The sequence below is a fragment of the Plecotus auritus genome (assembly GCF_963455305.1).
Source record: "Plecotus auritus genome assembly, chromosome: X".
Taxonomy (NCBI): domain Eukaryota; kingdom Metazoa; phylum Chordata; class Mammalia; order Chiroptera; family Vespertilionidae; genus Plecotus; species Plecotus auritus.
The window spans coordinates 109,255,588-109,283,006 of record NC_137784.1 but is presented as its reverse complement, the minus strand read 5'-3'; the positions used below and the strand labels follow the sequence as shown (position 1 = coordinate 109,283,006).

At 38.8% G+C, this 27,419-nt stretch overlaps 1 protein-coding gene and 1 pseudogene across 5 annotated transcripts in view; one reads left to right on the top strand and one right to left on the bottom strand.

Annotated features, from left to right (window-relative positions):
- ENOX2 (ecto-NOX disulfide-thiol exchanger 2) overlaps positions 1 to 27,419 on the top strand; it is a 330,767-nt gene that overhangs the window by 264,994 nt on the left and 38,354 nt on the right. For all 4 annotated transcript variants that reach the window (XM_080653885.1, XM_080653884.1, XM_080653886.1 and 1 more), the window contains 3 exons: positions 7,744 to 7,977; positions 10,798 to 11,010; positions 12,699 to 12,805. In XM_080653885.1, coding sequence (XP_080510011.1) covers positions 7,744 to 7,977; positions 10,798 to 11,010; positions 12,699 to 12,805 — 554 coding nt within the window. The remainder of the gene's footprint in view (positions 1 to 7,743; positions 7,978 to 10,797; positions 11,011 to 12,698; positions 12,806 to 27,419) is intronic.
- LOC308239907 (inhibitor of growth protein 1-like) lies at positions 5,421 to 6,080 on the bottom strand (annotated as a pseudogene). Its single transcript has one exon. The product of its transcript is annotated as an inhibitor of growth protein 1-like (transcript).

Genomic DNA, 27,419 nt, shown 5'->3' with positions numbered 1-27,419 from the left:
TGATCAATGTTTTTGCATCTGTGGCAACTAAAGTTTGGGCCTAATACTAACCCCTCTTGCCTTCGGAAAAATAAAATGCATGTTACCATCCAATTTATTTCTTTAAAGTTTTTTTTAGTACTTCTCAGTTTTCTATGGGATAACTCTAAACTACTTACTTGTAGCATTTAAAGGCCTTAATTACCTGTTTTACCTCTCAGTGTTATCTCCTAATCTCCTCACACACATGTCCCAACAACACTAGAATGTGCCGTGGTGTTTTATGTCTTTTCCTCTGATTAGAATTACCTTTTCCACACACCCCACTCACCCACCATACACACATCTTCACACCCTAAAACTCCAGCTCAAGCATAACCTCTTCTGGAAAGCTTTCTGGAACTTCTCTCCCCACTCTGCCCCAAGCTGGTTTGGGCACCCCTTCCTCAATGATTCCACAGCACCCACTGCTTTCTCCAAACATGACATCTATAACACCATACTAGAACTGTCTCTTTCTACATCTGTATTCCCACCCAGAGTGTAAACTCCTTGGGGGAAAGGACTATGTCTTATTTAACTTTGAATCCACCACATCTAGCACATAGTCTGGAACAAAAATAGATGCTCAAAATTACCTATGGAAGTCAGTTAGTTATGCTGAGTGCTGGGCAGAATACTAGGTTGCTGAGTATACAGCAAAGACCAAAGCAGAGAGAGAGACAGACAGACAGAGAGAGAGAGAGAGAGAGAGAGAGAGAGAGAGAGAATATCAAGAAAAGTAGCATTTTTTAAGAGTATATTTTTCCATTGATTTTTAGAGAGAGTGGAAGGGAGGGGAGAGACACAGAGAGAGAAACATCTATGTGAGAGAGACACATTGATTGGTTGCCTCCCGCACAAGCCACAACCAGGGCCAGGGATGGAGTCTGCAACTGAAGTACATGCCCTTGACCGGAATGGAACTCGGAACCCTTCAGTCCACAGGCTGATTCTCCATCCATAGAGCCAAACCGACCAGGGCAAGAAAGAAAAGTAGCATTTAGACCAAATCTTTGTCAAAGAGAAAACATTTGGATATAAGCAATGGGGCATAGAAACAGCATGAACAAAGGTACAAAGGTGGTAAGTTTTGGTGAACATTCAAGGAAACAATTAGTAGTGGTTTGTGTATTGAGTAGACATGAAAGGAGGAGGGAAAACATCAGTTGTTAGCACACTTTGAATGACTTAGTTGGGTCTTCATTCATCGGGTAATAGCAATTGTTGAAAATTTTTGAACAAGGAATATGATTGTTTCTGGAAGATTAATCTGGCAGCTCTGTATAAAAATGAATTAGAGGAGGGAAGAGAAAAGAGGAGAGGAGGTCAGTAGACTCCTGTTGCAATAGGCCAGGGAAAATGTAATCAGGGTTTGAAAAAGTAGGACTGGTAACATGGGAAAGAAGAGGAGGAGACAGATGTGGAATACACTGATTAAATTTGCTAGGTGCTATCAAATCTAACTGCTGAAGATTCGACAGCACTTAGCAATGATAAAAGAGCCTCCCACAATAGACTATTTTGATAAGAACTTAAAGGTTTTGAAAAGCCCTGACCAGTTGTGCTCCTGGGGAATTCTTTCAGCATTTGTATCATAAAAGACAACATGCTGCTCAGAAGTCATCCATCTATACGTCATTCAAATCAGCTCTCTGGTAATATTCTTAAAACTGCCAAAGGAAAGGGAATTGCAATCAGTGATGTGAAAACAACTAAATTTTTCCATTTAAATAAAAGTTCACAAGTGCTAGGAATTGGATGGCTGTTCTCCCACCTTGTAAAAAGAGGGGGGGGGGAAAGAGGTTAAAAAAACAAAACAAACATCTCTTAGAAAAAGAGGCTAGAAATATAGAAATAATAATTTTGTTCTATTTGAGTTTGAACAGCTTTGGGAGTTGGCCCTGTGCACAGGACACCACCATAGCATCACAGTATTTTTTTGTTTGTTTACACAAAGCTTTCCTATCGTCCTCTCATTTGATCTTCTCCATGATCTTAGCCGAATAGGTAATATGTGTATAATCATTAATAGTTCCATTTTTCTGATGGCTCAGCTCGCATGATCAAATAAGATGAATGGGTGTGAAAGTGGGTTGTAAACTGTAAAGGGCCCTAACAAAGTTTGTTTATGAAATGTATGTATTCTTCCTCTTTCTAAAAAGAATGTGTGGCATTTTTAGTGTTAATAGATATTATTCTTTATAACAGCTTTATAATAGTTGACATACATTGAACTTAGTATATTTCAAAAATATAATTTGATATCATTGACACATACAGCTGTGAAACCATCATTAGAATCAAAATAATGAATATGTCCACCTCATCCAAAAGCTTTTTTTATTTTTTTTTTCTCAAAAGCTTTCTTTATGCCTCTTTTGTAATCCTGTCCTCCTACGACTTTTGATTTTCCTCCCTAGGCAACCACTGATCCTTTTTATATCTAATTAGTGTGCATTTTCTAGAGCAGGGGTGGGCAAACTTTTTGACTCGAGGGCCACAATGGGTTCTTAAACTGGACCGGAGGGCCGGAACAAAAGCATGGATGGAGTGTTTGTGTGAACTAATATAAATTCAAAGTAAAGGAGCGGAGGGGAGAGCAAGAGAACCGGATAGAACAGCCGGATCCGGCCCGCGGGCCGTAGTTTGCCCAAGGCTGTTCTAGAGTAATTATGTATTATATATGCTCTTCCTTTCTTTGTATAGATCCATATTTCCATGTGGTATCATTTTCTGGTGCTTGAATTTTTTTTAACCTTTTTAAAAATAATGCATCTACTCCTGGTGAATTCTTTCAGCATTTGTATCAAAAAGAATTTATTCTACCATTCTTTTTGAAAGATATATTTTCTTGGAATAGAATTCTAGGTTGACAGGTTCCCATCTCCTCAAATGTTGCTCCACTATATTCTTTATTGCATTGTTTCTGATAAGAAATATGATGTTATCCTTGTATTTTTGCTTTTTTGTATATAATGTGTCTTTTGTCTATAGCAGCCTTAAGATGTTCTCTTTATAGCCAGTGTTGAGCAAAATGATGATGATTTACTTTGGTGTAATATCCTTCATGTTTCTTGTGCTTGGAATTTCATTGAAATTCTTAGATCTTTGAGTTTTCTGCCCTTATTTCTTCAAATATTTTTCTATTCCTTCCCCTTTCTTCAATCAGGGCTCCATTAGGCATATATTAAGTCCCTTGAAGTTGAACCACAGCTCACTAGTACTCTGTTTATTTTCTTCAGTCATTTTTCTCTATATATTTCATTTTTAATAGATTCTATTGCTATGTCTTCAAGTTGATTAATCTTTTCTTCGGCAATGTCTAATTTGCCATTGGTACTATCCAGTGATTATTTTTTCTTTTCAATTTAGACTTTGTAGTTTAAATCTCTCTAGCAGTTTGGCCCAGCCAGCATGACTCAGTAGATGAGCATCAACCTATGAACTAAGAGGTCACAGTTCAATTCCCCGTCAGGGCACATGCCCAGGTTGTGGGCTCCATCCCCAGTAGGGGCCATGCAGGAGGCAGCCAATCAATGATTCTCTCTCATCATTGATATTTCTCTCTCTCTCTTCCTCTCCCTTCTTTTCTGAAATCAATAAAAATATATATTTTTAAAAATCTCTAGCAGTGTGATTTTGGTTCCTTTTTATGTCTTTTGTGTTTCTACTTAATCTGTTAAATATTTCTCTAGCTTCTTAAGCATATGAAATCCAATTATAATAGTTGTTTTTGTATCCTTATCTATTATTATGTTATCTATATCACTTTTGGGGTCTGTTTTGATTAATTAATTTTTATATTTATTATTTCCCTGCTTCTTTGCATATTGGGTAATTTATTGAATATCAGACAATGTGAAATTTCATTTATTGGGTGCCAGATCATTTTTATTCCTATAAATATTCTTGAGCTTAGTTCTGGGATGCAGCATGGTTTAGTCTAGGGCTAGTTTTATTTTTCCACTAATTAAGGCAAAACCCTTTTGATTACTCTGTGAATTATTAATTTTTCTGCTCTGGCTGGTGGGAAAGTGTTATTCCCAGCCCTATGTGAAGTCCAGGGATTGCTACCTCTAATGCTCAGGTAGTTTACATACACACACACACACACACACACACACACATTAATACTCAGTTAAATAATAGCGGAGGACTCTCTTCAGATCTTTAAAGTTCTTTCTCTGTGTAGCTTTTCCCCCCAGTATTCTGCCATACAAACTCTATCTACCATAGTCTCCCTCACTCATGGAGATCACTGTGTTTTACTTGAGTTCCCCTCTCTGTGCTGAGGCTTGGAATTTCTCTTCAGGCAATAAGCTGGGGAAATCATAGGGATCATTTCATTTGGTTCTTGTCTCTCAATGATCTCTGTCTTCATTGCCTGATGTCCAGTGTCTTAAAAACTATTGTTTTGTATGCTTTGCCCATATTTTTAGTTGTTTAAGTCAGGAGTAACTCTGCAAGCTTGTGCTGAGAATGAAATGAGACACGTGTATGGAAGCAGCTAGCTTAGCTTTGGAAACTTTAAAAGTTAGTAAAAACTTAATTTTTTTCATTTTTTGTTAATTGACTTAGCTTTGGGAGTACAGCTGACACAAAAAGTGGAGGTATGGACTTGAACCCTGTTTTTTCTGAATCTTAATCCTATACCACCATATTACAAGCATACTACCATTTCTTTTAAGGATCCCAAAATATGTGTCACCAGGATCATATACCTCTTTATCATATCTATTTTCCACCCTCAAAAAAATTGGTTCAGAGTCACCAAATACATCTAGGAAACATTTTTCAGGATTGAAATGCCAAGCTGATGCACTTAAAATTTGTTGAGGACAGATCTCATGTTAAGTGCTCTTAGCACAATAAAAATTGTATTTTGTTCTTTAAAAAGTAAATTTTATTAAAATTCTGTGTGGTGGTATGACTGACACTCTTGAAGTTATGCAAAGGCACCATACTTTGAGGGCACCTTTTTCATTCTTCCCAACCCATAGTGCTGTATAAGACTCATTCATTTTTTAAATTGAATAAATTTTTATAACATTGTGTAAGTTTAAGGTGTACAATGTGTTACTTTGATATATTTTTATATTTTATGTGATTGCTGATATAGCAGTATTTATCACATTACATATTTATAGTACAATTTATTGTCTATATTTTTGAGACTCGAGTGTTTAATTTAAACCTATATTTTAGTTTCTAAAATGTTTATCCACAGACCACTTTCTTGTTACATATATGTACCAATAGAAAAAAAATGCAAAGAGAATCACTGCCATCTCTACAAAAGGAATGGCTCCTTTTCTAACATTCTTTAAAAATATACATTGTACAGTCTTTGCATCTCACCAGCTTAGTTCTCCTCCTCACTGTTCAGCAAGGTCCACCAACTACCTATTATAAGCCCTCTCCTTTTTGGATTTCTCCACGGCTTTGTCAATGGTTTTCTTGTTCTCCCCTTGACACTTGCCCTTTGGTTTATGATTTCAGTCCTACACAGAAGTGGGACCACTCAGTGGGGCATCTGTCCTCGTTGTCACAGCCGATCATTTCTCTTATAGGATACTTGATTGCACAGACAGTACATGGGTTCAATAGGGTCAATGGGAAGGTCTGCAGGGGATGCTTCCCCCTCTGCTTTGGCCTTGGAGCATTTCTTCTTCTTAGAGGCCTTTGCTTTCTTCTCCTTGGATGTTTCTGAGGTGATGTCACCATGATCATGATTATTAAATGCATTCTCCTGATTTGCACTGTTGCTGAGACCTCTTATTATTGGGCTTTTCTGCTTGTGTGATTTTCTCATTCTTGTACTTAACATGGCTGGCTTTGCCACTGTGGCCAGTGGTATCATTGACCTCTTGGTGCATCTCAAAGAATTCCATGTGATTCTCCACCTGTCTGGTCCGGTTCTCCACCAGCTCCACCATCTGACTTACAATCTGGATCTTCTGGTTGCCCAGCTCCTGACTCCAGATCAGGGCTTTTTGAATGCAGTATAGCACTCTCCTCTTCTGTTTAAACTTCTCATAATACTCATCTAGTTCCTTCAGGATTTGCTTCCCCCATTGCTCATGACTGGCCTGTCATGCAGGTCCCTAGGGCCAGGGTGGGAGACATGAGCTGCATCCTCATTAGAGCTAGCAGCACAGCTAACAAGCCTCACCCCAGGCCCCGGGCACCCTATTAATTGTCTATGTTCATTATACTGTGCATTAGATCTCTATGGCTTGTTTACTACTTGTTACAAATTTGTACCCTGAAATACCATCACTCTTATCCCTCCTTGTCTATATTTTTGAGACTCACTTGAGTGTTTAATTTAAACCTATCCCCTGGTAACCATCATTTTACTCTCTTTTTTCACAGATTTAACTTTAGATTCTATATATAAATGATAACATTACAGTACTTGTCTTTCTCTGTTTGACTTATATCACTTAGCATAATGTGCTCAAGGTCCATCCATGTTGTTGCAAATGGGAGTATATCTTCTCTTCTCATGGCTGAAAAATATTCCATTATGTAAAACTACCACATCTTTTTTTATCCATTCATCCACTGGTGGGCATCTGAGTTGTTTCCGTATCTTGACTATTGTGAATAATGCTGTGATAAACATGGGAGTGCATGTTTCTCATCAAAATCCTGTTGGGTATGTACCCAGAAGTGGAATTGCTGGATAGTATGATAGATCTATTTTTAATTTTTGGAGAAACCTCCATATTGTTTTCCATGGTGGTTGTACAAATTTACATCCCTACCAACAATGTATAAGGGCTCCCTTTTCTCCACATCCTTGCCAGCACCTGTTGTCACTTGTCTTGTTGATTATAGCAATTCTGACATGTGTGAGGTGACATCTCATTATGGTTCTGATTTGCATTTCCCTCATGATTAGGGACGTTGAGCATATTTTCACGTTTCTGTTGGCCATTTGATGCCCTCTTTGGGGAATTGCTTATTTAGTTCTGTTTTCTAATTGGATATTTCCTTGTTATTGAGTTGATTGAGTTCTTTATATATTTTGGATATTAACCCCTTATTAGATGTATGGTTAGCAAAATTTTTCTCCCCTTCTGTAAGTTATCTTTTTTTTTTATTGTTTCTTCTGAGTGTGATGTATTCCTATTTGTTGATATTTTTGTTATTTGTGCTTTTGGCATCATAAGATGCATTCTTTCTTTTTTTTAAAATATATTTTATTGATTTTTTACAGAGAGGAAGAGAGAGGGATAGAGAGTTAGAAACATCGATGAGAGAGAGACATCGATCAGCTGCCTCCTGCACGCCCCCCACTGGGGATGTGCCCGCAACCCAGGTACATGCCCTTGACCGGAATTGAACCTTGGACCCTTCAGTCCCCAGGCCGATGCTCTATCCACTGAGCCAAACCGGTTAGGGCATAAGACGCATTCTTGATACCATTACCCACAGAGCCTCTCTCTGCCAGAGGTAAGATTGCAGATGGAGGAATGGATATCCTACAAACAAGACTGACCTAACCCATAGAATAGTAAACTGTTATCAGAGATGAGACTATAATCCAAGTCTTTTGATAGTTCACCTTGCTAATAGTGTGGAGAGAATTTGGAGTCATATAGTCACTTTAAACTGTTGCAACCGCATCTGAAGCATTAAACTTGGAAAGGTACCTACAGTTTCTCATTCATTGGGCTGCTCTTGTATTCCTCTGTCTTCCTCTTGTGCATTTAGGTTACCGCATTCGCCTGGGCTCTAGCACTGACAAGAAGGACACAGGCCGCCTCCACGTTGATTTTGCACAAGCTCGAGATGACCTGTATGAGTGGGAATGCAAACAGCGTATGCTAGCAAGGGAGGAGCGCCACCGTAGAAGGATGGAAGAAGAACGATTGCGCCCACCATCCCCACCCCCGGTCGTCCACTATTCAGATCATGAATGCAGCATTGTTGCTGAAAAACTAAAAGGTATAGAAAGCATTTAAGCTTTGTGAGTAAAATAACTCTTTCCTCTGGGGAAAATTAATGAAAATATTCATAGTTTTTGCAGTTATCCTTTGAATTTTCCACTAATAAATTCTAGACATTTCTTGTATTTGAACCTTACAGACAGAAAGTTGTACGTAGTAATTCAAGAGCCAGAAAATCTGTCCGTCCTACCTGTGTCTTCATTCCTTCACTGTCTCAAGGGATGGTGCTTTTCTCTCAACATATCAGGTTTCTAGAAAGAAACAAGTTTCCCTCCCTCTCCACATCAGAGAATTTTAGCCGTAATCCATGACTTGGGATATGTAAGCACCCTCCCTTTCATTACTGATAACAAGTTAGTTTGAGTTCTAAATCAGAATAAATTAGAATGATGGAACTTGATGTGACCCTGGAAAACTCTGGTAAAAATCCCCATTTTGCAGATAAGAAAATGGAGGCCCCAAGAGTAGTCATAGTGTACATTTTCCTTAGATTACTCAAAAACTTAGCTACCAACAACAAAAGAAGACTTGTTTCATCACTTAAAATGCTCAACTTATTTCACACAGTGTCCATGAAATTTCTAGACATTGCTAAATGAGACTGCTTCTCTTTTAATTTTGATTCCTGTTTCTCTTGCTTGACCCTCTGAAGCATTTTGTTTATTTAACAATAATTGCCCTGCCTACTCTCCTGTGTTAGTAGCTCAAATTCAGTCTTTTCATTCTTGAGTATGGTTGATTTTATCAGATAAATGCTGGTGTCCCATTGATCTTATTGATGACACCAAACCAGGTTTAAAGGTATGAATTTCCCCTGCTTCCTGTGCTCTAGGCTCAGCAAGGTGCTGCTAATTCTAATTTCAATAGGTCTCATTTACCAAACTTGTTTGCACCAGATAACCTAAGGCAGCAATTTCAACTGGTGTGCCACAAAAGGCATGCTGGTGTGCTGCAAGAATACCTATTTACGCAGAGGCACTGACATCTTTTCATTTAGATTGTCAAATTAAAAAATGGCAACCAACACAACAATAGCCATCCAGAGTAAATGAATCAAAATTATACCTTTTTTTGTCAGATTGGCAAAAAATATATTTTTTTGGTATGCTGCAGAATTTTAGTAATTAGTTTACGTGTTTGATGACATGAAAAAGGTCGAAAATTGCTGATCTAAGGGATTCACACATTTAAGAAACCCTTTGTTTGCATTGATTTTGTCTTTCTGTAAAAGAAAAGCAGAAAACATAGTATAGAATAGAGACACAGAAATAATGCTACATTTTTTAAAAACTGGAAAAGATGAAATGATTGGTAAAATGCCAGTTCAAGAATGACCTGTTCACATGACACCAAATGGGTCAATTTGATTTTTTTAAATGAATTTGCTCATCATGTGGACTTCAAGCATAAGGTGAGCATTAACATAAAGATTATATGCAAGTAGTGAAATGAAAAGCTACTATAAAGGGCAGGCTGGCCTCTCATTATATGTCTACACTAAAAAAAAGTCAAGTAGCAAGAGATTCAAATTGCAGTGAGAGATATTTCCACTGTATATAAGGGTTTCTGGCCAAAGAGGGATATGGAGCCCTAGAAAGGTCTTTCAATGGTATGCTAATGGATTCTCCCTCTCAGGAGTTTTTAACAGCAGAATGTGTAAGTGCCTAGATCGGGAAGCTGTACCAGAAGCTTTGGAAGAGCTCTGCTACTATTTTAACGTTAGAGAATAACTCCTAACTAGTTGCAGAAATATACTTGGAGGTTTCCTCGGGCAAGTGAAACAGGAGGTGAAGAAATGTAGAAACAGAATGAATTACATCAAAATAGATTGTGACTTGGACTGAGTGGAAGGCATGTGGTTGTGAAATGAATGCAAGAGTGATGTTATAAAAGGTCAAAGATATGTTTATTCCTAAAGAATTACCCATTTAACTCCACCCTAAGTCTCCTTCCTATACTATAACTCCAGATCAAGGAAAAAGTAACAAATTCAAGTTAGACTCAAATTTACTTTTCCTTATTAAAAAATAATTCTGAAGTAGAATTCTGAAGTTCTCTCACTGCTAATTCATACATTACACATATGCATACATACACACCATCAGAGATTAAGAAATTTGCAATATGTGAAAACTACATCAGTAAAGAAAACTTTTTAAAGGAAAGAACATACTGAACTAACAAGCAAGATAGAGACAGACTCATAGAGAACAGGCTGACAGCTTTCAGAGGGGTGGGGGGTTGAAAAAAAAGAAAAAAAGAGAGAAAGAACTCATAGATATGGATAACAGTGTGGTGATTGAGGGGGTCGTGGAGGTGGCAAATGGTATGCAGGGGTGGGCAAACTTTTTGACTCGAGGGCCACAATGGGTTCTTAAACTGGACCGGAGGGCCGGAACAAAAGCATGGATGGAGTGTTTGTGTGAACTAATATAAATTCAAAGTAAAGGAGCGGAGGGGAGAGCAAGAGAACCGGATAGAACAGCCGGATCCGGCCCGCGGGCCGTAGTTTGCCCAAGGCTGGTATAGGGGGATAAATGGTCATGGAGAAAAACTCAAAAAAGAGAATAAACAATTGCCTTTCTGAAAATTCTTCATTGACTACAACCAATCTATTTTATGAGTCTTTAGTTCTTTCAGTCTGTCTGCCTGCCTGCTACCTGTGTGTACATGTATATGCATTATGGCTCCTCATCCTCAGCAATTCATTTAAGAACCACTTCCAAAAGACACAGTGGCCTCATTGCTGTCATGTTTGGAAAATAGATCAAGATTTGGTTACTTTTGATGATTCTAAAAATAAATTCTTTTTTTCAAGATGATTCTAAATTCTCAGAAGCCGTGCAGACCTTGCTCACTTGGATTGAACGAGGCGAGGTGAACCGTCGCAGTGCCAACAACTTTTACTCCATGATCCAGTCAGCCAACAGCCACATCCGTCGCCTGGTCAATGAAAAAGTTGCCCATGAGAAAGACATGGAAGAAGCAAAGGAGAAGTTCAAGCAGGCCCTTTCTGGAATTCTCATTCAGTGTGAGTGGAAATCAGAGTTGTGCTGAAAAGATGAGAGGGCACTTCACTTAGTCACCATTTTTTCTGCATAGGAACCAGGCCTATGAAGCCATTCTGTGTCAAGGGGCAAGGCTTCCTTCATTGTCGTATACTCTCCTTATATTGCCAAGTGACAAAGCTCCAATTTCACAGGATACATGTGGGGACCTCCTGTGTGTATTTCCTCTGGCATATCTACTTCAGCTCCTTAGAAACAAACACTGACACTTAAACCACAATCCTGTGCTTCTACTTTGGCTTATTCTCAAGTTATAAGAGCCTCAGGCCTCAGTGAACATTCAGGATTTCCTTGCTGGTTAAAAGGCAGCATTTGTAAGATTTGCATCATTTTTATCGTATAATATGCTTTTTAGGTAACTACTTATAATAATCAATGTAACCATGTTTGGCAAGGTGATTGAATAAAAGCCAAATTTGCTATTTCAATCTTTTGTTTTTAGTTTCCCTTCTTCTACATTTTTTTTACTGGATGTCATAGACACTGGAACAGGATGAGAAGCCACTGAAATGGCCATTTTTTTTTAAAAAGTGCTACTCTAAACCTACTCGAAGTCTCTTAAATGAAACAGATCAGATAAATTCTCAAGTAATGTTTTACTTCACTATACTGCACTCCTACCTTTTGAGTAAGGAGCTATATTCACCTTAAGAATAAGAGTGCAGATTTATGATTTTGCCTTTAAGCAGTTATGGCCCACTCTTCTGATACTTGACTCCCCTTACTTGACTCATATGTAATTGGAATTAAGAGTTGTATCATTTTCCATTTTTATTTTGAAAATATATATGAGCATAGAATCCAGAAGGAGAAATCACATTTTTGTACGACTAAAGAATATAGAAAAAGAGAAGAGCAAGTATCATGGCAATATAAATTCTTAAATCATTAGTACACAGAGTGCAAACTGTGCTATAAAGACAGAAATAAAACTTCTGGATTTTCTAACTGTGAACACCCAGCCAGGCAGAGGCTCTTGTTTTTGTCTTTTCCAAAAAATGTCATGTCTACGTTTCCCTTCTCTTAAACTGGTTAGGATAAAGCCCCAGAATATTTGTATACATTTCCCCTTTTGACATTTTAAGAGACCCTGAAAAATACTATCTAAGCCTGTATGTACATGGTATTCTTTCATAAAACCTATATTTCTCTAGGCTTAAAATGCATTCCATCCATCTTAGGTTTTGATATGATGCTTCTGGTTAAACATACCTCAGAAGAGTAAAAGGATGGATTATGTTGAAGTGAAGCATCCAGGTTCATTTTGAAGGGCTGGTTTATGACAGAAGCAGGTGGTCAAAAGGAGCTGTTACAGTTTGCTGCTTGCCACCATGCTGTGCAGAGTCAGTAGCACTAAATCACATTCACCCAGGACTTTTGCCTCTCCTGCCTGAATGGATACAAACTGCCTATATTTAAAACTTTGTCCCCATTTTACCTCAAGCCCTCTGGAATTCCCTTTTCTCTTTCTGTATATTGATATCTCTGTCTTTGAGTCCCCTTTAAAATCATAGTACCCCAACACACGTACCATAGCTTAATAGTGTCATACAAGAAGGTACAACACACCTGATGCTTATTTCTTTTGTCCCCTCTTTTGCCATCTTGGATGATACTCTGGCCTAATTCAACTGCTGATCTGACACTGCAGTTGAGCAGATAGTTGCTGTGTACCATTCTGCCTCCAAACAAAAGGCGTGGGACCACTTCACAAAAGCCCAGCGTAAAAACATCAGTGTCTGGTGCAAACAAGCTGAGGTTGGTAACTCTTTACTCTAATAGCCCCAGAGGGGAACAGTTTCTTCCTTTAACAAGTTATTGATTTGGAGTTTAACTAGAATTAAATAGTGCCAAGCTCCCATGGTCACAACAAGGCACTAATGAAACACTAAGACATATTATATCACCTGCCACTGTGTCCAGACCACCTGCCACCAAAAGGGTAATAAATGTGCACATTCTGCTAGATGGAATCTTAGTAGTGAAAATGTAGCTATGATAATTATAAGTTTACTTCTCTGTGCTAGCTGGTCTCGGATACAATAATAATTACTGACCTGTGAATTCAGTGTTAGTATTATTAGGGCTGTCTTACATTTATTAGAGCGTCTTGACACTGGTCTTAAAGCTGCCTGGTGTTACATTGAAGCACTGAAATTTCTGAGCTTCTTTTATGAAACCTGCTCAGCCATCTCTGTAGGTCTAAGCTTTAAAGATAACAGAGGACTCTGATTTCAGATTAAGGTTGACACATACCTGTCTGCTTGTGCTGAAGTGACATTTTTAGCGTAACATTAGAATATATCTGATGTGATTGTATTGTTATTCTGAATCCAAGATTAAAAACCAAGATGGGAGGTTTGTTTTCACTGATATGTCTTTGGAATGATGTTACATATATGTCAAGTTTTTCTGTTCCTATGGGCAGCTTCATTACCCAGCACTGACACATTCAATCTATGTATGCAGCAACTTTTTCAACTTTGTTTCTGAGCCCTTCCTGCCAGTCTGGTAAACAGTCCCATAATATATATATATATATATATATATATATGTATGGCAGATTATCATATTCCTTCACATTTAAATAGCATTTGTAAGACATTTACATTTTATAAAGCATTTTCACATTGATTATCTCACCTACCTCCCAATAAATGTGGTGTAGCTGGAAAGAACACTGAACTTGGGCGCAAACATGAATCCAAATCTCAACTCTGACATGTTATAGCTGTGTCACTTCCAGCAAGTGAGCCTTCCTCAGTCACTATTTCTTCACCTGTAAATTGGAGTTAATAGTGAAACCAGTCTTACAGGATTAAATGGGGTAAGACATGTGTAGACAGCTTGGAAAATGTAAATGCTATATAAATGATAAATAGTATTATTGCAATTTATTATTAACAACTCCACAAGGGCTAGTAGGTATAGTATTAATGTTTTACACATGAGGAAACTGAAACAGAAATGTTAAGTGATGCACACAAAATTACACAGCTAGTAAGTGGTAATTCAGGACTAGAAATTCTCACTTTGATATAAACTGCCTTGTAGTCTTGAGTAAGTCATTTAATCTTTGTGGACCTCAGTTTTCTAACCTATAAAATGAAGGTAATAATCTATTCATTCTGTCTTCGTGAGAATACATGACATAGTTTGTGTGATAATAATATGAAAACTGTGAAGAGCATTTAGAGGTAAATAAGCCAAACCCTGTTCATATACTATCTCTGAGCCATCAATTCTGGCTCAGCAAAGGGATCTGGGAGTCACTGGGGAAAAATTCCTGAAGACATCAGCCCAAGGGATGGGTAGCATCATAAAAAGCCAGTAATGTTTAAATTGTTTTTAAAAAGGAATTAGGAATTTTTAAAAAGGAGCTATTGTCTTACTGTAGCACAAAACGATTTTAGAATCCTAGGGTGTAATTCATGTTCTTGAGCTTCAACAAACAAAATTCAGCATTTCAATTCAAATGTTTACTGAGCAATTCTCTGTCTCAAGCATTATGACAGGCAATGTAAGATGAGATGGTATTTGCTTTCAGGGAGCTAGAAGGGTAGCAATAGGGATCAAGGGAAGGAGTGGAGTTTAGTACCCGAAAATAAAAATATCCAAACTTTTTAAGTGTAGTTTGAATAGTTCAGAAGAATAAAGATTGAAAAGAAAATGCTGAGTGTCTTACAATTGTAGAAAAGTAGTATTAAGTCTCCACCTTTTAGGGGGTGATAGAAGCTATCTGAACTGCCCCACACATTGCCAGAAGCCCTGCCAGTACAATACATATGGTGCCAGCTTACAATGGTTCAACTTAAGATTTTTTTTACTTTACAATGATATGTGATACAATATTCTCTCATGATGCTGGCCAGCAGCAGCCAGCCACAGCTCCCAGTAAACCACATGATCACAAGGATAAACAGCCAACACTCTACAATGCATTGCGTTGCCAGAGTTTTTTTGGATATTGTGTTCGAAGAACATTTAAGGTGGGCTGGGCTAAGCTATGTTGTTTAGTAGGTTAGGTGTATTAAATGCATTTTTTACAAAATTTTCAACTTAAGATGAGTTTATCAGGTTATAACCCATCATAAGTGGAGGAGCATCTGTATTGTCTTCTTATTGGAAGAAGGCAGCCTCTGGCTGGTGCACCGACATACCTAGGTCACAGCTCTTTTGTAAACAACTTTGCAAAAAAATATTCTCCATTAATATTATTCATCAAGGCTCTCTGCAGTTATATCACACTTACCTATCTGGTAGATATACGTATATTTCATTTTAATTAGCTTCTCAATAAAGACAGCTATGTCAGTGAGCTGAACATTTCTCTGGGTCTGTATACAACTTAGAGCTATATACACTATCACTTAAAATTGTAGCAGAGCTTCCTTGGCACAGTGATGAGGGTAAACTATATGGCTAGCAGGAATTACCAAGAGCTGCATGTTTCACAATGTTCCTTGTAGAATTTATAGAAGCCCAGAAAAATGCTTCCTGCCTATTGGATTGGACTAAATTAAGGGTCTACCTAGAATACCTCAATCTTGATAAGTAAAACAACTGAAAGTGGTTGAAATAGCTCATCATTTTCCTGTGGTATTGTATTCCCTAAACCTAAAAGATCTCTTCTATATTATATTGGTTCCTCATTTTTTAAAATATTTTTTATTGATTTTTAAAGAGAGGAGGTGAAAGGAAGAGAGAAACATGGATGTGAGAGTGAAACATCATTAGGGTGCCTCTCATACATAACCTACCAGGTATCCAGCCAAAAATCTGGACATGTGCTCTGACCAGGAATCAAACTGGCAACTTTTTACTGCATAGGACGTCACCTAACCAACTGAGCCACACTGGCTGGGACTTTGGTGCCTTTTTAAGTCATAGCTTCTTTAACCTCTGCATAATTTCACTTTATAACAGGCAACTCTGAGGACTAAAAGGAGGTATCCTATAGAAAGTGAAAAAACTGTTCTCTTAAATTGAGGCTGCCACATAGCACCCCACTGAGAATCAGAACATCTCAGTGACTTCAACAACTATACTAGCTTTTTATTTTCTTCTTTCTTTCTTTTTTCCCTCCGCATTGAAGCTACAACTCCTAAATCAGGGGTGTCTTCAAGTTGGAAGTTTCTGATATCGAGCATTTTTTACCAATTGCCTCTGGGAATATGCCAGCTGGTGACCTCTTGGTGTCACAAAGTACCTATTCCTTGTCTAATTGTCATCTTCCTACTAGTGGCCAGCACTGACTTACTCTGGTTAAAGATAGGTTATGGAGTAAGAATAAAAAGTCCCTGAAGGCAGAGAGTTTAGGCACTCACTTTGTTAGCATATGCCAGGCAGACTAGTTTGCTAATGAGTCTTTTTCATTGATTTATTTTCCTGATTTTCATGTGTGTGAGGCTTCTGCTGATACAATTGGAAAGGCTAATAAAAGACTTCTAAAGTCCTTCCCCTTTCTAAAAGTTAGTGTCTGTAATGACTTTACTGACAGTTATGTGTTGTGGGAACTCTTTTTCTACAAGATCATTTAAAACCTGCATGTTTCTCTTCCTGAGAAGCTGGCCTAGATTAGAAGTTAAACCTTGGATAACATATCGAAACTAGAGCAATGGCAGTAGGCACTAAAAGATAACCGTTGCATGCTCCCTAATACGTGATTTATACCACTGAGCCAGAGGAAAAGGGACTTGGTGATTACTAGCATTCTTGTAAAATGAAATACTGTGATTGCTAAAATAACTTTCTCTCTAGATTTCCAGGTTTACCATTCCAAACTCTGTTTACAGATAGATGTTCAAGTCATCTGCATACCCTTATTTTAGGGCCCATTTGCATTAACACTAGCTATTGACTTTTAGCCATCAAAACATATAAAACAAAATTTGGATCAACCTAATTTTATTTCTATTATGTATAATACAATAGGCATTGAATAAGAATCTGTTTGTGCTTTGCTTCATTGTATTGAATGATATCGCAGAATCAAATTTCTATGTAAGTGTAGAAGCTACCTACCTATCCCCTGCTCTTTTCCATTCCTTCATCTCACCCTTTTCACACCACATCCTATATAATAAAGAGGGAATGTGAAAATTGACTGTCACTCTGCCACAAAGATGGCAGCGCCTACAACGGAGGGGGGGGGGTCCATAACACAAGATGGCTGCGCCCACAGCGGAGGCCGAGTTCCCATAACGAGCCTTAACTAGCAATCAGCAGGGACCTGAGGCTGCGCCACCCCCCACCCCCATGGGGCTTGACAGGGGACCTCAGGCCATGCCCCCCCCACCCTGACACCAGGCCAGGGGACCTCAGGCCGTGCCCCCCCCACCCTGACACTAGGCCAGGGGACCTCAAGCCATGCCCCCCGCCTTGGTGCCAGGCTGGGGGACCTCAGGCCGCACACCCCCCACACCCAGCAGGGCTTGACGGGGGACCTCAGGCCATAACCCCTGCCCAACAAGGCTTGACGGGGGACCTCAGGCCGTGCCTCCCACCCCAGCGCCAGGCCAGGGGACCTCAGGCCATGCCCCCCCACCCAGCAGGGCTTGATGGGGTACCTGAGGCCATGCCTCCCATTCAGGCGCCAGGTCGGGGGACCCCAGGCTGCACCCCCTGCCTGGCGGGGCTTGACGGGAGACCTCATGGTGCACCCCTATCCCAGTGCTGGGCTGTGGGACCTCAGGCTGCACCCCAGCATCAGGCCAGGGGACCTGAGGCCGCACCCCCCGCCCCGGTGCTGGGCCAGGGACCTGAGGCTGCGCCCCCACCTGGCAGGGCTTTACAGGGGACCTCAGGCCATGCCCCCCCACCTGGTGGGGCTTGATGGGGGACCTCAAGGTGCGCCCCCCTCCCCAGTGCTGGGCCAGGGAACCTCAGGCTGCTCCCCTCGCCCAAGGCTGGGGGACCTCAGGCCATGCCCCCTGCCCAGCAGGGCTTGACAGGGGACCTGAGGCTATGCCACCCTCCCGGCGCTGGGCTGGGGGACCTGAGGCTGTGCCTCCTACCCGGTCGGGCTTGATGGGGGACCTCAGGCCATGACCCCACCCAGCGGGACTTGACAGGGGATCTCAGGCTGCGACCCCCACCCGGCGGGGCTTGACAGGGGTGGGACTGGCTGGGTCTGGATATAGCCCAATGGGGTGGGGGCCGGCCAGGTTTGGGTCACATGCAATTTTGAGGTGCACATGGGTGGGTGGGGACTTGACTCTGGGTCCCATGGTGCGCCCCAGACTCTGACAGGAGGAAGATTTTCATATACATTTTACTAATTTCCTTTCATCTCTGACACTTCTATTATAGAGAAAGGGCAAATAGCAATATTAAGTATTTCCTCTAATTAATCCCCTTTTAATGTGCACAAATTTCATGCACTGGGCCACTAGTATCCTAATAATGTTGAAAATCTGGGTAAGTAAAATTTTGTTACACAATTAGCAAGGGATTTTGCTTTTCTAATAATCACGTTTCTATAAAAACATGAGTATATAAAAGATGAATTTAAGTGCACATAAAAATATTTAAACTGTAGTTTTAGATCATTAACATGCACTGATTTATGATTTGCTTTATGATGAATCAAGAATGTGAGCAGGTACACAAATTATTCTTTTCATGTAATTTCTCTGTCTAGGGTTCAGTTTTATTCTATGTTGAAAGTGCTTTGTCCCCCATTGTGGAGAAGTGTGTGTATTTTTGAGCTTTAGAAAAGTTACCATTAGAACAGACTCAAAGTCATTATAACATATTTTCAGAAATCACCAACAGTTCACTGTTTAGATCAGTGGTTCTCAACCTTTCTAATGCCCTGACCCTTTAATACAGTTCCTCATGTTGTGGTGACCCCCAACCATAAAATTATTTTCATTGCTACTTCATAACTGTAATTTTGCTACTGTTATGAATCGTAATGTAAGTATCTGTGTTTTCTGATGGTCTTAGGCGACCCTGCTTAGCAGTTTTCAACCTGTGGGTCACCACAACATGAGGAACTGTATTAAAGGGTCGCGGCATTAGAAAGGTTGAGAACCACTGGTTTAGATGAAAAATATCACAGGTCTACTATGGGCAAAAGAGTGGTATAGATACTTTAGGAAGGTTATCTTACCTTTTTATGTCGTCTGTCATGACCCACTCAATTTCAGGTAGAGATTTACAATTGAAAATGTCTGGAAAATGTTTTTGCCTGCCATTGCCACTCTTTTGGTTTTGCATTGAATCCAAATGTCAGGGTGGGAAGGAGGCAAATTTGGGAAGCACAGCTATTTCTCATGCTCCCTAAACTTCAGTGACTCAGAATCTTCCTCCTGCCTGCATCTATGTACAAGGTTGGTGGAGTGCCTTCCTTAGGTAAATGCTACCTTTCACCCTTTCACTCTGAAGATATTTGTTAGGGTTTGCTTCCCAAAGTAGAGCTCTTTTGATCCACCATAGAATACAGAAAACAGGTATCTTAGCTGTCAATGAGTTTTACGTTAAGGTTATCAAAGAATTAAAATCTCACTTGCTTTACTTAGGTGAGTACTGTCATTTACTAAATGCTCTCCATAAGTTTCCTGTAGTATTGTACCTTTTAACTTCAGATGTTCTCTGCTTTCTATTACATTCATGTGACTTAGTATCAGATATTTATAGAAGAGTCATGATGCAGGCCTTAGTTTCTTTGTAGCTAAGAAAGATTGTCTAGCCCTACCTGGTTTGGCTCAGTGGATAGAGCGTTGGTCTGTGGACTGAAGGGTCCCGGGTTCGATTCCAGTCAAGAGCACATGCCTGAGTTACAGGTTCGATCCCCAGTGTGGGACGTGCAGGAGGCAGCCAATTGATGATTCTCTCTCATCATTGATGTTTCTATCTCTCTCTCCCTTACTGTCTAAAATAAATAAAAAATATGTAAAAAAGGGAAGATTGTCTAGTGGTTTGAGGGCTCTAACCACTTTGCATGCCAGACTAAATAACTTAGAGCAAATATCCTCTTAGTTTTTCCTATCCTTATTTCATTATCAACTAAAAGAACCAGTAACTTTTTTTAATTTCTTTATTGATTAAGGTATTATATATGTGTCCTTATCCCCCCAGTAACTCTTGTTCATGAAGTAATTTGAGGCATTGAGGTAAAAGTTGTCAATAGGTATGGTATATCTCTAGGGATTTTTAAAAAGATGTGAGGTACCTGTAGATAAGCTGTATCACTTATTTATTAAACTTTTTATACTTCTAAGAAGATATTATGCTTTCTTGCCCAGCTGGAAACAGAAAGATGCCATGTGGATGCTGAGCAGCTACAGGGCATGTCTTAGCTCTCAGTAAGATCTTCTTGCCCTGGGGCATTTCTCTAGAATGAACATAATTTACTCTTTTGAAAAACACAATAACTTTCCTAGAGTTAGACATCATGTTTGTGAATTGAGAGTTGGTCTTTGTTTATGCCCTCTGACAGTTTACATTTTTGTTAAACAACTAGGAGAGCCATGACTTTTCCGGGTGTAATAAGTTTTACAATACTTGAATTTGTCCGTGTCAACCCTTATTAGAATCACCTTTCTAGGAACAGATCTTTTTTTTTTTTTTTTTTTAAATATATTTTATTGATTTTTTACAGAGAGGAAGAGAGAGGGATAGAGAGTTAGAAACATCGATGAGAGAGAGACATCGATCAGCTGCCTCCTGCACGCCCCCCACTGGGGATGTGCTCGCAACCCAGGTACATGCCCTTGACCGGAATCGAACCTGGGACTCTTCAGTCCGCAGGCCGACGCTCTATCCACTGAGCCAAACCGGTTAGGGCTAGGAACAGATCTTTGATGATAACTAAAACCCAGACTCATGAGATAGAATAAATTCTTAGAAATTAGCAATTTATTTATTTTTCTCTGCACAATGAGTATAAATCAGACATAACAAATCTCTCTCTAGTCACAGCCCTTTAAGGTCCATTTTTCTCAAACAACTCATTATTTTCTTCTATTTTATGTAATGCCCCTGTAGCACATGAGGGATGCTATGTTAGTATTTCTATTTTTTATTACTTTTATTTTTCTATTACTTCTTAACTATCAATGATAACATTAAGTAGTTCACTTTTTCCGAAGTTACTTTTATTTATCTTTAGTGAAAATTTGATATGGAAATCATTATTTTTCCTGATAAAAGGATTAACAAAGGAGAATATTAATTTAGATAGTTATTAACTATGGCATTAATTATTAAGAAATATATTTGAAATATTTATAATCCCTCTAATTGGAAGTAGTTTTCACCAGACAGCTTTGGATATTTTCTGTATTATGGCCCATTTGGAGCTAACCTGGCAAGGAATACACGGCTCAGTGCTGGGGAGACTTTAACAGGCATCAAGTGGCCTCTAAATGATTATAAGCTGCTCCAAAATACACAATTCTCATATTTACTCTTTTTGAAAAAGTGACTTTCCCAGTGTGATCTTGATCATTTCCAATGTTTTCATGCCTCCCTGAAGACCTGCATTTACATCTGGTAGCACTTCCCTTCAGCCTGAAAAATTTTCTTCAGCATTTCTAACGGTGCAAGTCTTTGGGTGACAAATTCTTGCATTTACATTTGTCTGAAAATATATTTATCGGATCTTTATTCTTGAAAGATATTTTCTCTGAATATAGAACTCTGAGTAAATAGATATTTTTATTTTCTCTTATACTTTAAAGATATTCCCCTGACTTCTGGCCTTTGTTGTTTCTAAAAAACATCAAAATATTCTATTGCTATTGCCCTGCATTTAATGTGTTGTTTCTTTCTGGCTGCTTTGAAGATTTCTCTTTTTTTAAGTTTTATTAAGACATAAACAACATACAGTACTGTAGTTTAAGATGTAATTAATGACTTTAATTACATGTATTGTGAAGTGATTATCACAATAAGTTTAGTTAAAGAGTTAAAGGTTTTCAGCAGTTTTACTATGATATTCCTAGACATACTTTTTTTAAAATTTTGTTTTGTTTAAAGTATTACATATAGTAGTACATATATCTCCTTTTTTTCCCCATAGACCTTCCCCCAGACTCCCCTACCCCCGTCACATGCCCTCATCCCACCCCACCCCCAGTGTCTTGTGTCCATTGGTTGTGCTTATATGCATGCATACAAGTCCTTTGGTTGATCTCTTTCCCCGGTTCCCCAATACTCCCCAGCCTTCCTGCTGTAATTTGACAGTCTGTTCAGTGCTTTACTGCCTCTGTGTCTATCTTTTTGTTCATTAGGTTATAGTGTTCTTTATTTTCCATAAATGAGTGAGATCGTGTGGTATTTTTCTTTCATTGCCTGGCTTATTTCACTTAACATAATGCTCTCCAGGTCCATCCATGCTGCTGCAAATAGTAAGAATTCCTTCTTTTTTATAGCAGCGTAGTATTCCATTGTGTAGATGTACCATGGTTTTCTAATCCACTCATCTGCTGATGGGCAATTAGGCTGTTTCCAAATCTTAGCTATGGTAAATTGTGCTGCTATGAATAGGGGTGCATGTATCCTTTCTGATTGGTGTTTCTAGTTTCTTAGGATATATTCCCAGAAGTGGGATTACTGGGTCAAATGGCAGTTACATTTTTAGTTTTTGAGGAAACTCCATACTGTTCCACACAGTGGCTACACTAGTCTGCATTCCCACCAGCAGTGCACAAGGGTTCCTTTTTCTCCGCATCCTCGCCAACACTTGTCGTTTGTTGATTTGTTGATGATTGCCATTCTGACAAGTGTGAGATGGTACCGCATTGTTGTTTTGATTTGCATCTCTCGGATAATTAGTGACTTTGAGCAGGTTTTCATATACCTCTTGGCCTTCCTTCTGTCTTCTTTCAAAAAGATTCTATTTAGGTCCATTGCCCATTTTTTTTTACTGGATCATTTATCTTCCTTTTATTAAATTGTATAAGTTCCCTGTAGATGTTGGAGATTAAACCTTTATCAGTGATAACATTTGAAAATATGTTCTCCCATACAGTGGGCTTTCTTATCGTCTTGTTGATGGTTTCTTTTGCTGTGCAAAAGCTTCTTATTTTGATGTAGTCCCATTTGGTTATTATCTCTTTAGTTTCCATTGCCCTAGGAGCAGTATCAGTGAAGAAATTGCTTTGGCATATGTCCGAGATTTCTCTGCCTGTGGATCCCTCTAGTATTTTTATGGTTTCCCGTCTTATGTTTACGTCCTTTATCCATTTTGAGTTTATTTTTGTGTATGGTGTAAGTTGGTGGTCTAGTTTCATTTTTTTGCATGTATCTGTCCAATTTTCCCAACACCATTTATTGAAGAGACTGTCTTTACTCCATTGTATGCTCTTTCCTCCTTTGTCAAATATTAATTGAGTATAGTGGTTTGGGTCGATATCAGGGTTCTCTATTCTATTCCACTGGTCTATATGTCTGTTCTTCTGCCAGGCAGTTTTGAGAACAGTGGCTTTGTAATACAGCTTGAAATCTTGTATTTGGATCCCACCTACTTTGTTCTTCTTTCTCAGGATTGCTGTGGCTATTCGGGGTCTTTTTTTGTTCCAGATAAATTTTTGGAGAGTTCTTTCTAGGTCTGTGAAATATGCCATTGGTATTTTAATGGGGAGTGCATTGAATCTATAGATTGCTTTGGGTAGTATGGACATTTTAATGATGTTGATTCTCCCAATCCATGAACATGGTATGTTCTTCCATCTGTTTATGTCTTCCTCTATCTCTTTTTTCAGTGTCCTGTAGTTTTCTGCGTATAGGTCTTTTACCTCCTTAGTTAAGTTTATTCGTAGGTATCTTAATTCTTTTGGTGCAATGGTAAATGGAATTGCTTTTTTATTCTCTCTTTCTGTAAGTTCACTATTGTTATACAGAAATGCCATAGATCTCTTGGCATTAATTTTGTATCCTGCTACATTGCCGAATTCATTTATTAAGTCTAATAGTTTTTTGATGGAGTCTTTCGGGTTTTTTATGTACAATATCATGTCATCTGCAAATAAGGACAGCTTTATTTCTTCTTTTCCAATTTGGATGCCTTTTATTTCTTCTTCCTGTCTAACTGCAATGGCTAATACTTCCAGTACTATGTCGAACAGCAGTGCTGAGAGTGGGCATCCCTGTCTTGTTCCTGTTCTTAGGGGAAATTGTTTTAGTTTTTGCCCATTGAGTATGATGTTGGCTGTGGGTTTGTCATATACGGCTTTTATGATGTTGAGGTATGATCCTTCTATTCACACCTTGCTAAGAGTTTTTATCAAGAAAGGGTGTTGGATTTTGTCAAATGCTTTTTCTGCATCAATTGATATGACTATGTGGTTTTTATCTCTCAATTTTTGATGTATCACGTTTATTGACTTGCATATATTGATCCATCCTTGCATCCCTGGGATAAATCCTACTTGGTCATGGTATATGATCTTTGTGATGTACTGCTGGATCTGATTTGCTAGAATTTTGTTGAGGATTTTGGCATCTATGTTCATGAGGGATATTGGCCTGTAATTCTCTTTCATTGTGTTGTCTTTATCTGGTTTTGGTATTAGGGTGATGCTGGCTTCATAGAAGGAGCTTAGAAGTGTTCTTTCCTCTTGAGTTTTTTGGAATAGTCTGAGGAAGATAGGTTTTAGTTCTTCCTTGAATGTTTGGTAAAACTCTCCTATGAACCCGTCTGTCACCGGGCTTTTGTTTGACAGAAGCTTTTTGATGACTGCTTCAATTTCTTCCATAGTTATTGGCCTACTGAGCTGTTTAGATTCTTCCTGATTTAGTTTTGGAAAGTTGTATTTTTCTAGGAATATGTCCATTTCCTCCAGGTTGTCCAGTTTGTTGGAATAGAGTTGTTCATACTATTTTTTAACAATCCTTTATATTTCGGTGGGTTCTGTTGTTATATCACCTCTTCATTTCTGATTTTGTTTATTTGGGTCCTCTCTCTTTGCTTATTGGTGAGCCTGGCTAGAGGTTCATCAATCTTGTTTATCTTTTCAAAGAACCAGTTCTTAGTTTTGTTGATCTTTTGTGTTTTATTTATTTATTTATTTATTTATTTATTTATTTATTTATTTATTTTGGTCACAATGCCATTTATCTCTGCTCTGATCTTTATTATTTCCTTCCTTATGTTTACACTGGGCTTTTCTTGTTGCTCTCTTTCTAACTCTTTGAGTTGTAGGGTTAGATAATTTATTACCATTGTTTCTTGTTTTTTGAAGTAGGCTTGTAGAGCTATGAATTTCCCTCTCAAGACTGCTTTCGCTGTGTCCCATAGATTTCAGATTGTTGTGTTTTCATTGTCCTTTGTTGCCATGATGTTTTTTATTTCTTCTTTGATCTCCTTGGTAACCCAGTCATTGTTTAATAGTATGCTGTTTAGTCTCCTTAAGTTTGATTTTTTGGATTGTTTTTATTGTAGTTAATTTCCAATTTTATGCCACTGTGATCTGAGAAGATGCTTGATATGATTTCTATCTTCTTTAATTTGAAGAGACTTTGCCTGTGACGCAGTATATGGTCTATCTTTGAAAAGGACCCATGTGCACTTGAGAAGAATGTATATTCTGTGGCTTTGGGGTGAAATGTTCTGAAGATGTCAATTAATTCCATCTGATCTAGTGAGTCATTTAGGATTGATGTTTCTTTGCTTATTTTTTGTTTAGAGGATTTGTCCAATGGTGAAAGTAGGGTATTAAAGTCCCCTACTATGATTGCATTGCTGTCACACTCTCCCTTGATAACCTCCAGGAGTTTTTTTATGTACTTGGGTGCTCCTGTATTGGGTGCGTATATGTTTACCAGAGTTATTTCTTCTTGTTGGATTGATCCCTTTAGTATTATGAAGTGGCCTTCCTTATCTCTTGTTATGTCCTTCACTTTGAGATCTAATTTGTCAGATATAAGTATTGCTATCCCATCTTTTTTTTCATTTCCATTTGCCTGAAAAAAGTTTTTCCATTTCTTCACCATCAGTCTGTGTGCATCTTTTTTTCTGAGGTGGGTTTCCTGTATACAGCAGATATATGGGTCATGTTTTCTTATCCACTCGGTTACCCTATGTCTTTTGATTGGGGCATTTAATCCATTACATTTAAAGTTATTATTGATAGGTACTTGTTTGTCGCCATTTTTATTCTTTACCTCTGTGTTCCTTCTTCACTTCCTATTTCTTCTTTTTACAGCAGACCCTTCAGCATTTCTTGCATTGCTGGTTTTGTGGTAATAAACTCCCTTAGTCTTTTTTTGTCAGTGAAGCTCCTGATTCCAGCTTCAATTTTGAATGATAGCCTTGCTGGGTATAGTATTCTTGGATTCAGTCCCTTGCTTTGCATCACTTTGTATATTTCATTCCATTCCCGTCTGGCCTGGTGTGTTTCTGTTGATAAATCAGTTGATATTCTAATAGGAGATCCCTTGTAGGTAACTTTCTTTCTCTCTCTGGCAGCCTTTAAGATTCTTCCTTTGTCATTGGATTTCGCCAGTTTAGTTATGATGTGCCTTGGTGTCGGCCTTTTGGGGTTCAACTTGTTTGGGACTCTATGTACTTGTTGGACTTGCATAGTATTTTTCTTGCCAATATCAGGGAAGTTTTCTGTCATTATTTCTTCAAACAGGTTTTCTATTCCTTGTTTCTCTTCCTCTCCTTCTGGAACCCCTATTATGCGGATATTGTTTTCTTTCATGTTGTCCCAAAGCTCCCTTAGGCTCTCCTCTTGCATTTTAAGTCTTTTTTCCAGTTGCTGCTGTGTTTGTGTGTTTTTTCCTACCTTGTCTTCTAGTTCACTGATGCAGTCCTCAGCCTCTTCTAGTCTACTGTTTAGGCCTTCCATTGTGTTCTTTATTGCAGCTATGTCGTTCTTCATCTCCTCTTGGTTCCTTTTCATGTTGGTGACATTCTCATTCAGCTCCTTATAGTTCTCATTGAGTTGTGTGTATTTGTCATTGAGTTGTGTGTATTTCTCATCTCTGATATGCTGCTAACCATTACTGTGAATTCTTTCTCTGATATGCTGCTAGCCTCAATTTCATTTAACTCCCTTTCTGGTGATTCCTCTTTTTCTTTGCTTTGGGGAATGCTTTTTTGTCTTCCCATGTTTTCCTGTAATGTTTTAATTGTAGGTCCGATTGGTTTGATACTCAGGTTCTTTTGGGGATGGTGCTAATGGTGTGATCTCTCAGGTCTCCTGGGCTTGGTGATCTAGTGTAGCTCCCTACTTGAGCTATTTGGGTTCTCTTGATATAGGCCTGTGAGCTGGAAAGGTACAACTGCAGTGTCTAGAAGTCAGCAGCCGTGGAGGGTGGGTGACCCAATTTTTGCTGTCTTGTGTCCTTAATTGAAATCACACATATCCAGCGGGGACTCACAGTGGCACCCAGGAACCGTCTGTTGGGGTGATGG